The sequence below is a fragment of the Macrotis lagotis genome, chromosome 3 (assembly GCF_037893015.1).
Source record: "Macrotis lagotis isolate mMagLag1 chromosome 3, bilby.v1.9.chrom.fasta, whole genome shotgun sequence".
Classification (NCBI taxonomy): Eukaryota; Metazoa; Chordata; class Mammalia; order Peramelemorphia; family Peramelidae; genus Macrotis; species Macrotis lagotis.
The window spans coordinates 225,209,488-225,224,742 of record NC_133660.1 but is presented as its reverse complement, the minus strand read 5'-3'; the positions used below and the strand labels follow the sequence as shown (position 1 = coordinate 225,224,742).

Sequence of the window (15,255 nt, the reverse complement as noted above, 5' to 3'; positions counted from 1 at the left end):
GGAATTGAGTACATACTAACTCCCAGAGGCAATTAAAAATACAAAATACTTAGCTTTACAGAAGTCACATGTCAGAGAGTGCATAGAAAGCAGTTTTTCAGAGCAAACATTGTTAAGTCTGTGAATTCTTTGTTGGGTACAGGCATTTAATTAAGTCTATATATGTGCATTTTTGTATACTGTGAATTAATTCATACCATTCCAAGACAAAAGCTGGAGCCTTTTCATAATCAAAATAGTTCTCTTGGTGGTGACTCAGAATCTGTAGGCTATTCTGATTCTGTGCTTAATGTTTCATTTTCATTGTGTCCAACAAAAATATTTTATGAGAAATGAAAGAAAACATTGCTAGAATTAATGTTTTTTAAAAAAAAATCTTTGGGGCAGCTAGGTGGCAGAGTGGATAAAGCACCGGCCCTGGAGTCAGGAGTGCCTGGGTTCAAATCCGGTCTCAGACACTTAATAATTACCTAGCTGTGTGGCCTTGGGCAAGCCACTTAACCCCGTTTGCCTTACAAAAACCTAAAAAAAAAAAAATCTTTGGTTTGAGTGTGGATTTTACCAACATGCCTTCCAAATACAAGAACATCTGTGGCACTAATTTGGAATTAAATAACCCAACTGTTTACTTGAGGCACAATTCCAGGACAATCAAGGATTGGGGTTAGGGAGTGGAATGGATGTCGGTTTTGTTCCATTCTATCTCATCCAACCAAAAATAGATTTTTTTTAACTATTGAACAGGGTTAATTTAAACAGGATTTTCCTCTTAAAAAATCCCATAGACTTAAATGCAGTTTAGATTAAACTGTTTTCTTAGCCAGACATTGCATAATGTTTTGCAGTAACAAGTCTTTTCTCTGAAATGAAGGATTCATCTATCTTCTGTCTTCTCAAACTTGAGACTCTAGAAATACTAGGTTTGGTGGTTTGGTTTTGTTAGGTACTGTTTGTTTCTGTTGCTTGATTCCTGTTGGGTACTTAATGCAGCAGAGCTGACTGGACTTAAAACATTTCTATTTCTTTAACAGAAGTTTGCTCAGTCATGTGTTTTAATTCCCAGTAGTTTGAAAAACTCTGACATTCCAGAGTATTAATTTCGCTTCATAACCAAGCCAACATTCCAGAAAATTAAATACAGAATATTAAGGTCACATCAGTGGGTTTTAAATCAAAGCATAAAAATAACAAAGTTTCAATAATGACCTTCAGTACTGTAAATGCCTGCATTGGAAAAAAAATATTTTCATTTTAAAATTCATTTCCTCTTGTCTCCCAATGAAATACTTATGATTGTTACCTGGTGATTTTTCCTGCTGCCCCCCTTCTCACCCCTTGTATTAAAACAAATCCTTTTTTTTTTTTGATGGTCAGGTTATTTAGTTATCTGATGGACTCAGAGTATCTGGGTAGAAATTAATATGGAGCATTCTGTGAAATTTTACATAGAGGGTAAATGGCATTTTATCTAGACTTGGCCCTGGAGAAGGATCTTCTTTCTAGTCTTTTATTTCATTACAGGATCTATTGGACCCTGCCCGATGGAGGATGCTGATCCAGCAATTTAGGTATGATAATTACAGGCTACATCAGCTGGGAAACAACTCAGTCTTCACCATCACACTCCAGGCAGGCCTTTCTGCTATAAAAACACCGTATCCTTTCTGCAAATTGTGAGCATAGAACATGAAATATAAACCTGTTTGTTTTTGATTCTCATCAAAATAACAATGTGAATTTTATTTTACAGAACTAAACTTTTTTCATATAATTACTGAATGTCATTGGATAAACAGGTTTTCTATATGATAGAAGAGATGAAATGAATGCTGAATTTTGCCTGATTTTTAAAGAAACACAGGTTTATGATTATTTGTGTCATTGTATTAAGAGGGGCTTAGATTTTGCCAGATTTTGCTGTATGATTTAAAGAGTCAACAGGACTTCAAGTCAGAATATCTGATTTTAAACTCCAGCCCCATCATCCAACAGTTATATCAAAAGAGCTTTAAACATAGGGCCAGGACCTTGTGTTTAGAGCTGAGCATTCAGAGATTGCCAGTAGCCTAGTATCTGGGTCCCTGTCTATCTTCAAGGATTCAGCTAAGAAGGAGAAAACATAAGCATGAAAAAATTTCCTACTAGGTAGAATGAAATACAAGCAGAAAAAATATCTGAAGTGCTATAGGCCAAGGATCCTACCTTCTGCTGCTTACTTATCACTTTACCTTCTCTGGCTTTTATTTCCTTACCTTTAGAATAATGATAGAGGGATAGTAGCAATCTGAACAGCATTAAGAAGAAAATGCTTTGCAATCCTTCTACTGCTCAGCTATTATCACTGAAAGTTCTAGATTTGGATCCAAAGGAACCAAGTTCAAACTTGACCCTTTTACCATGTGTAAGGAGTCAGGAGTAATGCCAAAATTTCAAACTTGGTGATGAGAAAGATGTGGTGCCCTAGACAAAAATAGGGAAGTTATGAAGGATGATTGCTTTAGAGAAAAAGGATGTGTTCTATCTTGGATCTACTGAGTTTGAAATACCTACAGAACATCTGGTTTGAAACATCCAGTAGATAGTTGAAGTCAGATTTGAAAATCTGCATTTCAATGATAATTAAACCCATGAGATTTTGACACCAAGTAAGACAGGGTAAAGAGAGAAAGGGCTAGGATAGGACCTTGGGGATCTCCTCCTGCTAGGAAAACATAACAAAGACAATGAATCAGCAAAGGAGATTGGAAATGTTTAAATTGCTAGGCAGAAAAAGTGTCACAAAGACTTGTGGAGGAGATAATGTAAAGAAAGACAGGGTGTTCTGGGCTGTCATGCTGCAGAGAGATAAAAAAGGATGAATACTGAAATGATAATTTGCTATTTTTATCTTTTTATTACCATTATTATTGTTGTTGTTGTTGTTGACATCTAGGTGATGCAGTGGATAGAATTAGGAAGCATACTCTTCCCAAATTGTTATCTGGCCTCAGACACTCAGTGTTGGGAAGGTCAGCCCCATTTACCTCAGTCTTCTCATCTGTAAAATGAGCTTGAGAAGGAAATGGCCGAATATTTTGCTGAGCAATTCCAAATGGGAGCAGATACAACTGAACAACAGCATTATTATTATTACGCTTTGATGAAGTTCATCCTGAACTAGTGACTTAAACTCACTGAAAATACTAGGGGCTATTTCATCCTCACCATCTTTCTTGAGTTTCTTCTCTTTGCTAACTTTTTGTGTACATCCTTTCCAGCATTAAGCAACATTTTCCTTAAATAAAAAAAAAACAGAAACAAAGTAAGAGTTTAGCTTTCATAGGCATCATGTGTTATTATCACCCCACCCTTCCTAAGAAATGAGACTTTTGGCTTCTTCTCTAGCTCCCACTATAAAGGTCAGAGATCATAGATCTGAAGGAGTAAAGAACCTCAGGTTATCTGAAACAAAAGCCTCATTTAATATATGAGGAAATTGAGTCCCAGAGAGATGATGTCTGACTCAGAATCAGACAGTCACTAATTATCAGATGCAAGATTTAAGTCTAGATCTTCCAGATTCTGAATCAAGCACTTTGTGCTTCATACATATTTCCAGTACTACTGGGTTGACCTTTAGTCTTACTTCTTTAACATTTGTAGTATTTCTTCATTTTCAGGCACATAAATGATTTGATCACAAGAATAACAAACCGAAAACAGATTTTGGCTAGTTTGGGAATCATCTCCAAATCATTGATCTGTATGGTCAGAACACCAGCTGGATTAGAGAAAATGTTAATTATATAAAAAAACAAAAGATGAAAAAGCACCATAGAGTTGTCATAACTTGTTATTACAGAATAAACTTGTTCAGGTAAGCTGTTGATGCTGAAAAGTAGGAAATGGATAAAGATAAGGACCATTTTTTGGCTCTTGCTACTTCTTTTTAAAAAAATGTAATTGATACAAAAAGCATTTGTCACAACAAGAAAACCAAAGTATCCAGGATCACTAGTCTTTTTTTATAGGATTTATTTATTTATTTTTAGTTTTACAATTTTTCCCCTAATCTAACTTCCCTCCCCCTACCCCTCACAGAAGGCAGTCTATTAGTCTTTTTTAAATATTTATTCTCATTTTGTACAAATAACTTTTTTACATTAATAAAATATTCTTGTTTAAGAGTAAACAAAATACCCCCTCCCCCCCATAAATATAGACTTGCTTGAGCAATAAAGGGGAGAGAAAAAATTAAAATTAAAAAAATAATAGTAATAATTGTAGGTATGGCCAGGTGGCGCAATGGACGGAGCACCAGCCCTGGAGCCATGAGCACCCGAGCCCACATCTACCCCGTACACCCAACAGTCACCCAGCCGTATGACATGCGAGCCACCCGATCCCCACTGCCCTGCAAAAACCAAAAAGAAGGAAAAAAAGACCCAAAATAAAACAAAATAGTAATAATAGTAGGGGTGGCCGGGTGGCGGACAGAGCATTGGCCCTTGAGCCAGGAGCACCCGGGTGCAAATCCGGCCTCAGACACTCAAAGATCACCCTGCTATGCGGCCCCAGGCAGGCCACCCAGCCCCATCTGCCCTGCACCCCCACCCCAAATAATAATAACAAAAAAATGTGCTTGAGTCTTTGTTCCAACACTAACAACTCTGTCACGGGTGGATCGCATTCTTTATGGTAAGTCCATGGCAAAAGTTGTTTCCATATTTTTTCACCATTGCCATTGCTGATCCCAACTCCCTCCTTTTGTATTACTCCACTACCATTTACTATATTTTCTCTCTCCTTTCACTCTGACTCTGCTGTAGGGTAGCTGAGTGGGGCAGCAGACAGATCCCTGGTCCTGGGGCCAAGAGGCCCCGAGCCCCCATACCACCCCTTAGGGCCAGCATCCATCTGGCCCTATGGTCCCGGACAGGCCTTCCGATCCCAGCCCCTTGCAAGAAGTAAAAAAGAGGGGCGGCTAGGTGGTGTAGTGGATAAAGCACCGGCCTTGGAGTCAGGAGTACCTGGGTTCAAATCCAGTCTCAGATGCTTAATAATTACCTAGCTGTGTAGCCTTGGGCAAGCCACTTAACCCCGTTTGCCTTGCAAAAAAAAAAAAACCTAAAAAAAAATACCTAAAAGAAGTAAAAAAGAAAATGTGTTATATCTGACCACTCTCCCCCCATGGTCCATCCTCTCCTCCATCATTCACATCCCCCCCTTCCCCTGTCCCCCGCCCTCTCTCTCCTTCTTACTCCAGATGTCTATACCACATTGGGTATATATGCTGTTTCCTCTCCTAGCCACCTCTGAAGAGAGGCAAAGACTCCCTCATTCCCCCTTGCCTTTCCCCTTTCCATATCATTACAATAGCTCATTGTAATAAAGAAAAATCTTATTATATGAAATATCTTGGCCTATTCCCCCCCTCTCCTTTTTCTTTCTCCCATTACATTTCCCTTTTTTCTATTGACTCCATTTTTACACCATATTTTATCTTCGAATTCAGCTTTCTCCTGTGCTTCAACTATAAAAGCTCCCTCTACCTGTTCTATTAACTGAGAAGGTTCATATGAGTATTTTTAGTGTCATTTTTCTATGCAGGAATACATGCAGTTCATCATCAAGTCCCTCATATTTTCCCCTTCTCTTCCCATCTCTATGGTTCACCTGAGTCCTGTATCTGAAGATCAAACCTTCTGTTCAGCTCTGGCCATTCCAACAGGAACATTTGAAATTCCCCTGGTTCATTGAAAGTCCATCTTTTTCCCTGGAAGAGGACATTCAGCCTTGCTGGGTAGTTCATTCTCAGTTGCATTCTAAGTTTTTTTGCCTTCTGGTATATTCTATTCCAAGCCCTATGAGCTTCCAATGTAGTTGCTGCTAAGTCCTGTGAGATCCTGACTGCAGCTCCACGATATTTGAACTGTGTCCTTCTGGCTGCTTGTAATATTTTCTCTTTGACTTGGGAGTTCTGGAACTTGGCTATAATATTCCTGGGGGTTGATTTTTTGGGATCTCTTTCTCAGGGGGATCAGTGGATTCTCTCCATTTCTATTTTGCCCTCTGCTTCTAGGATATCAGGGCAATTTTCCTGTAGTAATTCTTTGAAAATGATGTCAAGGCTCTTTTCCTGACCATGACTTTCAGGTATTCCAATAATTTTTAAATTATCTTTTTAAGTCCGTTTTCCATATCAGTTGTTTTTTCAATGAGACATTTTACATTTTCTTCTAATTTTTCATTTTTTTGGTTTTGAACTATTAATTCCTGGTTTCTGGTAAATTCATCAATCTCCCTGAATTCTATTCTTTCTCTGAAGGATTTGTTCTCCTCAGAGAGCTTTGTTATCTCTTTTTCCATCTGGCCAATTTTGCTTTTTAAAGCATTCTTCTCCTCAATAACTTTTTGAACTGTTTTATCCATTTGACCTAAGCTGTTTTTTAGCATGCTATTTTCTTCATCATTTTTTTGGATTTCCTTGACTAGGTTGCTGACTTCATTTTCATGTTTTTCCTGCATCTGTCTCATTTCTTTTCCCAGTTTTTCTTCTCTCTCCTTTGATTTTCAAAGTCTTTTTTGAGCTCTGTCATAGCCTGATCCCAGTTTCTGTTTTTCTTGGAGTCTTTAGATGCAGGAGCTTGTGCTTCCTCATCTTCAGACTGAGCATATATTGATCTTTCTTGGGCTCATTTGCAAAATATTTCTCAATGGTGTTCCTCTTATTTCTCTGCTTGCTCATTTTCCCAGCCTGAGCCTGTTTTGGGGGTGCTTCCTGAGCTTTTGGGGCACTCGGTATGTGAGGCTCTGTCCTCCCTCCTGGTCTGTGAATGACCATTTGTGCCCCCCTCTGCCACTGGGCTGAGGGGGGGGGCCTGCAGTTCTATAGGGGGGCCTAGACTGTGATCAGGATCTGAATGTGGTCAAAGCCACAGAGGCAGAGGACAGCGCTGGGGAGTCTCTCTCTTCACTCCCCTCCCTAGGTTCAATAGGCTCATGCCCTGGGGCTCCTGCTTACTGGCTCCTTACTGTGTTCCCTGAGGCCTGGACTTCACAGGCTGGCTCTGGTAGAGGTCTCCCTGCTGTTCCCCCAATTTGTGACTGGTGCTCCCCAAGGCGTAGCTCAGGAACCGCCCCCACGCCCCCCCCCCCACCATGAGCTCTGGTGGGCCACCCCCCTCCAACCCCGGGAGCAGAGCCTTTCTGCTCTTTTCCAGGTTACCTTGAGTAGGAGAACTGCCGCACTGGGTCCCTCTGTGGGTTCTGTCTCAAAAATTTAGTTAGAGTCCTTAGCTTATGTGTTTTCTGAGAGAGTGCCTAAGACAGGATCCGTTCTTGTCTCCATCTTGTCTCCGCCCCACCCCCCACCCCCGGCAGTCTATTAGTCTTTACAGTGTTTCCATGTTTTCATTCATCTAAGCTGAATGTGATGAGAGAGAAATCTTATCCTTTTTTTTTTTTAGGTTTTTGCAGGGCAAATGGGGTTAAGTGGCTTGCCCAAGGCCACACAGCTAGGTAATTATTAAGTGTCTGAGGTCAGATTTAAACTCAGGTATTCCTGACTCCAGGGCCAGTGCTCTATCTACTGTACCACCTAGCTGCCCCCAGAAACCATATCCTTAAGGAAGAAAAATAAAGTATAAGAGGTAGCAGAGTTTTTGGTTTTTGTTTTGTTTTTGTTTTTGTTGTTTTTAAATTAAAGGTAATCAGTTTTGGTCTTTGTTCAAACTCCACAAATCTTTCTCTGGCTATAGATGGTATTCTCCATTGCAGACAGCCCCAAATTGTCCCTGACTGTTGCACTGATGGAATGAGCAAGTCCATCAAGGTTGATCAGCACCCCCATGTTGCTGTTAGGGTGTACAGTGTTCTTCTGTTTCTGCTCATCTGGCTCAGCATCAGTTCATGCAAATCCTTCCCTGAATTCCCATCCCTCCTGGTTTCTAATAGAAACGGCATACATATACCACAGTTTGCTAAGCCATTCCCCAATTGAAGGACATTTACTTGATTCCCAATTCTTTGCCACCACAAACAGGGCTGCTATGAATATTTTTGTACAAGTGATGTTTTTACCCTTCTTCATCATCTCTTCAGGGTATAGACCCAGTAGTGGTATTGCTGGATCAACGGGTATGCACATTTTTGATGTTCTTTGGGCGTAACTCCAAATTGCTCTCCCGAAAGATTTGTTGAGTTCACAGCTTCACCAACAATGTATTAGTGTCCCAGATTTCCCACATCTCTTCCAACACTGACAGGATCACTATCTTCAAGCAAGAACTTGACAGATAATAGCAATCACAGTTTAGCATACAAACTCATTTTCAGAGCAGAATGGAGGAAATAATGGAAGAATATAAACAAAGCACAATGTAGGGGGGAAACTGGACATGAAACAAAGTAAGCCAGATCATTCCAACAATATTTTAAGATAAAACAAAGTAATGATAAAATGATAGACAAAAATTTGTGAATATAGCCTGTCTGTACAGTCAACAAATATATCTATCTATGTGTGTGTGTGTGTGTGTGTGTGTTTGTGTGTGCAGCCACTGCATATGGAACCCATAACATTTCCCACAACTAATGAACTCTATTTTTTTTTAAATTTTTTGTTATTCCCAAGTTGTTTCTCCCTCCCACCTCTACATTAGAGAAGGTTAATATTTAATAATGTGACACCATACAATACATATTTCCATATATCAGTTCTTTCTCTGGAGATGCATAGCATTTTCCTTCATAATTCCTTAGTTGCTTTGAATATCTACTTTACTCAGAATAACTGTCATTCACAATTTCTCTTTAAACAATATTGCTGTTAATGTAGGTGATTTCTATTGTTTTTCTCATTTCATTCATTCTGTTATTTTATGCAAGTCTTTCTAAAAATCAACCTGCTCATTAATTTCTTACAACACAGTAATATTCCATCACAATCATTTGTTCATTTAACCATTTCCCAATTGTTGGGGCTACCTTGAATTTCTAGTCCTTTTCTACCCAAAGAATATTGCTTTAACTGTTTTAGAACATAAATGTTCTTTTCCTTTTAGCTTGATCACATTAGGAAACACTCCATTCCTGGGTCACAGGCTGTACACAGTTTTATAACTCTGGGCATAATTCCAAATTGTTCTCCAAAATGAATTGGATCATTTCACAGTTCCATCAACAATGTTTTGGTTTTCCAATTCCCATCCAACATGTCATTTTCTCTTTCTATCATTTTTAGCCAATTTGATAGGTCTGAGCAGGGATCTCAAAGTTGTTTTTTAGGTTTTTGCAAGGCAATGAGGTTAAGTGACTTGCCCAAGGCCACACAGCTAGGTAATTATTAAGTGTCTGAGGCCAGATTTGAACTCAGGTACTACTGACTCCAGGGCCGGTGCTCTGTCCACTGCGCCCCCTAGCTGCCCCCTCAAATTTGTTTTAATTTGCATTTCACTAATAATGATTTGGAGCATTTTAAAAATATGATTCTATATGGCTTTGGGTTCTTCTTCCAAAAACTTTTGTTCGTATTTTTTGACCATTCATCAGTTAGGGAATGACTTATACTACAAATTTGACTCTGTTTGCTATATATTTGAGATGAGATCTTTAGCTGAGAATTTTTTTTTCTTTTTCTTTTTTTTTTTTTAGGTTTTTGTAAGGCAAACGGGGTTAAGTGGCTTGCCCAAGGCCACACAGCTAGGTAATTATTAAGTGTCTGAGACCAGATTTGAACCCAGGTACTTCTGACTCCAAGGCCAGTGCTTTATCCACTACGCCACCTAGCCACCCCAAGACACTTTTTTTAAAAAAATTGAAAACTTTGGTCTTTCTTTAAAGCCCACAGTTCTTTCTCTGGATGCAGATGATATTCTCCATCACAGGTGCTCTAAAATTGTCCCTGATTATTGCATTGATGGAATGAACAAGTCCATTAAAGTTGATCATCTACTCCCATGTTTCTATTATGGTGTACAATGGTCTTCTGGTTCTGTTCATCTCACTCAGCTTCAGTTGCTGAGAAATTCTAAAAAATTTTTGCTAATTTTCTGCTTTCCCTCTAATCTTATCTTCATTAGTTTTATTTATACATAATTTTAATTTGATGTAATCAAAGTTACATTTTACATCCCACAATGCTCTCTTGTTTTTTCATAAATTCTTCTCCTATCCATAATGCACTATAATAGGAAGTGAAAATGAGTATTGTGAAGATGAAGTAAAGAAAAGAGAACTGATAATGAAATGAAATGTACTTCATTCAGCAGAGATGGGGGGACTCCTGAGGGCAAAAGGTTTTGTGTATTAAGAATCAGCTAGCTGGATTGCAGAGTAGAGAGACATGGAATAGGTCAATTCTGAAGTCAAATACAGCCTCAAGCAGTCGTGAATGGTGAGTCACTGAACCTCTGCCTGCCTCAGTTATCTCAAGTGTAAATGGAAATAATAATAGGACCTATTTCATAAGGATTGTGTTTGAGGTTAAAAATAGATTTTTTAAAGCATATTCAGGTATTGCATAAATGCAGTAGCTACTGTTGTTATTTCTATAGACATTAATAATGATGAGTATACCTTTTCTATGACTCACTGATTTGCCAAGAACTTTCTTTACATCCCCCTATGATGTAGAGAGTATTTCTGTCCTTATTTTATTTTATTTTATCTTATTTTATTTTATTTGCAAGGCAAATTGGGTTAAGTGGCTTGCCCAAGGCCACACAGCCAGGTAATGATTAAGTGTCTGAGACCAGATTTGAACCCAGGTACTCCTGACTCCAGGGCTGGTGCTTTATCCACTGCGCCACATAGCCACCCCTCTGTCCTCATTTTAAAAACAAGGAAACAGACACAAAGAGGTTCTGATTTGCCCACAGTCCTCAGCTAGTAAATGTCAGTCCCAATGCTGACTCCAAAGCCAGATTTTAATTCTTTACTCAGATGTTTCAAACCAAAATAGATTTTCCTTAAGTAACCAGGGAATTGAATCAAAATTCTTTTTGTTTTATCCATATAATTTATGCTTATTTTCTTTGATTTTTGTTTGTAGATAGCATTTTTTACTTGAAATTTTATTTTCCTAATTACTTGCAATGATGGTTTTACAACATTTATCCATTTGCAAATTTGTAAGTTTCATGTTTTTTTACCAACCTCCCTTCCATTATTGTACTTGTACATTTGTGTTATAACAAACATTTTACTTATGTTATGAAAGAGGAATTAGTACTAAGGGCAGAGAAAAAAACACTAGGAAAAAAAAGGAAATCACAAAAGAAATTTTTAAAAAGTGAACATAGTATACTCTGCATTAGACTCCGCTCATTTCACTCAGCATGAGTAATACAAGTGTTTTCATGCTTCTCTAAAGTCTGATGGTTCATGGTTTTTTTTTTAGGTTTTTGCAAGGCAATTGTGGTTCATGATTTTTTTTTTTAGGTTTTTGCAAGGCAACAGGGTTAAGTGGCTTGCCCAAGGCCACATGACTAGGTAATTATTAAGTGTCTGAGACCGGATTTGAACCCAGGTACTCCTGACTCTAGGGCCGGTGCTTTATCCACTGTGCCACCTAGCTGCCCCTGGCTAATGATTTCTTAAGGAAATAGTACACCATAACATTTATATATCATAATTTGTTCAACCATTTTCCAATTGATGGGCATCCCCTCAATTTCCATTTGCTATAAATGTTTTTAAGCATGTGAGACTTTCCCTTTTTTTTTATGATTTCTTTGGGATATTACTATAGCTTAAATGTCTTCATCTGAAAACTGCATGTTCATTTCCTTTAATCATTTATCATTTGGGGAATGACCAAGTCATAAACTTTTAAGACTGATACTTCTGAGAGAGATGATCATGGACAGGGCACTTAGTCACCCATTTGAGGTTCGGTTTCTCCCATATATAAAATTTGGCAACATAGTGCAATCAAAAAAGGACTGACCAGTCAAAATACATGTATTCTAATTGTGCCAAAGATTTGTTGACTTTGTAACCTTGGGACTTGTAAAATGAGGGAGTTCTAGCTCTAGGTCATGATGGAGGACCTATACTACTACTGCTGTACTCCCGATAATAACACCTATCTCCCAGAATTACTGTCCAGTTTTATATGGACTTGGTAATTTGTTCTGTAGTAAAACTCAGTTAAGCTGTTTCTTAAATGGCTTATACAAAACATATCCCTGGGTCAGGACTGCAAACTTTCCACCCTAGTGGGAACTGCCCAAGCTTGGAAGTTTTCAAGGCTAAAAGGTCAGTTCCATAACTAGAGAGGGCAAATCATCATCAATCTTAAAAGACCTCTTGATGGTCACCCTCATCATCACACCTGATTTTTCTATATTGCATTTAGGGGGTAGAAGATTTTACAAACATGGATCCTCAATGTCCTCATTTTATAAAGGGAAGACTGAACCTTAGAGAAGTCACCTTTTTTTGTCCACGTTCTCAGGACTAATCATTGTTGAATACAAAATTCAAATCCAGGTCAGGCACTGTGCAGATCAGCAAATTAATGGGGATGGGCAAGGGGGAGGATCTTGATGGCAAAGGGACAGGTAGGGTTATTTTTTATTCAGGCACTTTGAATTAATTTTATTTTACCTGTTTGAACTAGCTTCAGTCAATTGCTAAACATTTATTTAGTGCCTCCAAGAAAGATAAAAGACAATTCCTACTCCCAAGGAAGGAAGCTCAGTATAATAAGGGAAATGACATGCAAGCAACTATGTACATACAAGCAATTTAGAGGTTAAATTGGAGAGGGGGCACTAGAATTTAGAAAGTCTGGGAAAGGTTTTCTGGAGGAAGTGAGGTTTCAGCAGGGTCTTGAAGGAAGGAAACAGAGCACTGTGACCGCAGGGGACAGAAGAGGCAGGAGATGTCTCGTTCAGTCAGAGAGTGAGAGGGATATTCTCTTGTTAGACCTATTGGACAGGGAATGCCAGAAAGGTAAAACATTTAGGCTTACTTTGGTATTTCAAGAAAGTAAATGGTTCCCTTTCCCTAAAGTATGAGATGTAGACTCATACTGGTAAAATGTCTTCATTTACAAGCCTTATTGTGAGTTGCCAAAGGTTTTACAGGTAATAAGGATGGAACCTGGATCTTAAGCCTTGGTTTCCTAATTTAAAACAAAAATACTCTTTGCACTATACTGTGTTGTTGCCTTATTTTTTTCTAATAATTGCAATCCTTGTTGAGCTGTGACTCCTTAACACATGAAACAGACAGTGTTATAAAGAAGATGGAAGCTCAAAGAACCCAGACTGCCCCGTGTGTAGCAAGTCACTGAACAAGCTGGCCCAGCCTCTGCCCATGGCCCATTGTGCTAACTCCCGGCTCGTCTGCAAGATTTCTGGAGATGTCATGAATGAAAACAATCCACCCATGATGTTACCAAATGGATATGTCTATGGCTATAATGTAAGTTTGTTCTCAGTTCTTTTTCAGTGTTCCATTGCTTCAAATCAAGGAGCATCACTATGCCTACATATGGATAAAAAGAATCTGTAAAGTTCAGGATTTGTACTTTCCTTTGTTTTTTCATTAAGCTTATTTTTGAAATTGTATCTCAACCAAATTCAGTTCTATTGGGGTGACACAAGTAAATGTTTTGTGGCAGATTCAGAGGGGAGAGAAGAGAATGTTTAAGAATTCTATTTGAAAAGTTCATCTTCTCTACAGGACTTTTATAAAACAGCCTCATTTTAACCTCAATAGCCTGATTTCTGAATTGTGGAACACTTTTATTTTGATTTGTTTGCATTCATTCACTATTGATCTTGTTTTTCAGTCCTTGCTTTCCATTCGTCAAGATGACAAAGTCGTGTGCCCAAGAACCAAAGAAGTTTTCAACTTCTCACAAGCTGAGAAAGTATACATCATGTAAATCCCCATGGCCCCAGAATGGAGTGCCAGTACCGTCTGGAATGGGACACAGTGTAGGGGGTGGCCTGCCTCCTTGGGCATGGCCTTGTGTGGCGAAGAAGCATAATGTGCCATCTTGAGGATCAGACCTGTCGGTGGCAATGTTGTTTCTTGCGACCAAAGATCAATGAGCAACAATAACTACTCTTAGAAAGAGAGGAAATATGACTTAATAAGTTTGTACTTGAAAACAACGTTTTGATTGGTAGGATTTTGTAACATAAGTCACAAATTTGATGCTTCTGAAAAGTACTTTAATCTTTCAAAAAAAATTTTCTTTTAAGGATGACTTAAACACTGAGGGACCTTCAGACCCACTTAAAAATATGACTTAATTCTTTTCCCCATTTGTTTTTCCAGTTATTCTCCCTTTTTGCTAATGATCATACATGGAAAAACAAGAGGGTTTCTCCATGAGAGCTTCTTGCTTTCTTTTCTGTGGATCCTATAGGGAAGTGCTAATAGTACTGAATTTAAGACATTGCACTTCCAGGGATGTGATGATCATGAGATAATGACTTCATCCTAGAGTTGAGCAGAAGTTGTTTGTTCCAAACAGAAGCTTAAAGATGCTGCCAAAATACCAAGAAAAAAAATAGCATGGCAAGCAAACCAAATTGCTTGTTTTTATAGACTCTTCCAGTTTGCCCTCCTCATGTGAAAGTCTTTCTAAAGTTCTTAGTTATATGCATAGGGGTTAATATAAAATCATTAGTGCTACTGCCTTATTTCTTGCTTTGAGAATGTATTCACATGAAAATCAGCTAGTGTTGGACAGTTTCTGAAGAGGCCTTGCAGGATGGTAACATAACTCTAGGGTCTAAATATTATTCATTGCAGAAACTACTAGTTCAGCTTCAACAATTACTGATGACTTTTCCAAACCAACCAACCAACCAACCATTGTAGCTTAAACAAAACCATATTGTAGAGGTTTGTATTTAGCGCTTATTTTTGCATGTTGATGTTGATTAGCTAATAAAAAAATTGTAAATGTAAAACATGTTAATAAAAATTGTTTTCCATTTCTTACTTATACAAAAGTATTGTATTTCTGACCCCATATGGATTCAGTTCATGTGATTTCTCTTCCTGTCCCATTCACCATCCCTCCACTCCCATCCTGTGTTTTATTTTGTGAAGCAATTGGGATTAAGTGGCTTGCCCAAAGTCACACAACTTGTAAGTAGCGAGTGTCTGAGGCTGGATTTGAACTCCAGTCTTCCTGATTCCAAGTCCAGTGCTCTATCCTCTGTCCCAGGGAATAGCTGCCCCTAATTCTGTGTTTTCATCAGCCATATTTTTGACCATTTTTCTTTTTTTCTCAAAAGATTAAGC

General features: G+C 38.4%; 1 protein-coding gene across 2 annotated transcripts in view; it reads left to right on the top strand.

The window, feature by feature from the left end:
- Positions 1-14,949, top strand: part of MAEA (macrophage erythroblast attacher, E3 ubiquitin ligase) — a 145,026-nt gene extending 130,077 nt beyond the window's left edge. For both annotated transcript variants that reach the window (XM_074229973.1, XM_074229974.1), the window contains 3 exons: positions 1,522-1,655; positions 13,218-13,413; positions 13,784-14,949. In XM_074229973.1, the coding sequence (XP_074086074.1) occupies positions 1,522-1,655; positions 13,218-13,413; positions 13,784-13,879 (426 nt within the window). In that variant the 3' untranslated portion in view covers positions 13,880-14,949. The remainder of the gene's footprint in view (positions 1-1,521; positions 1,656-13,217; positions 13,414-13,783) is intronic.
- The last annotated feature ends 306 nt before the right edge of the window (positions 14,950-15,255 follow it).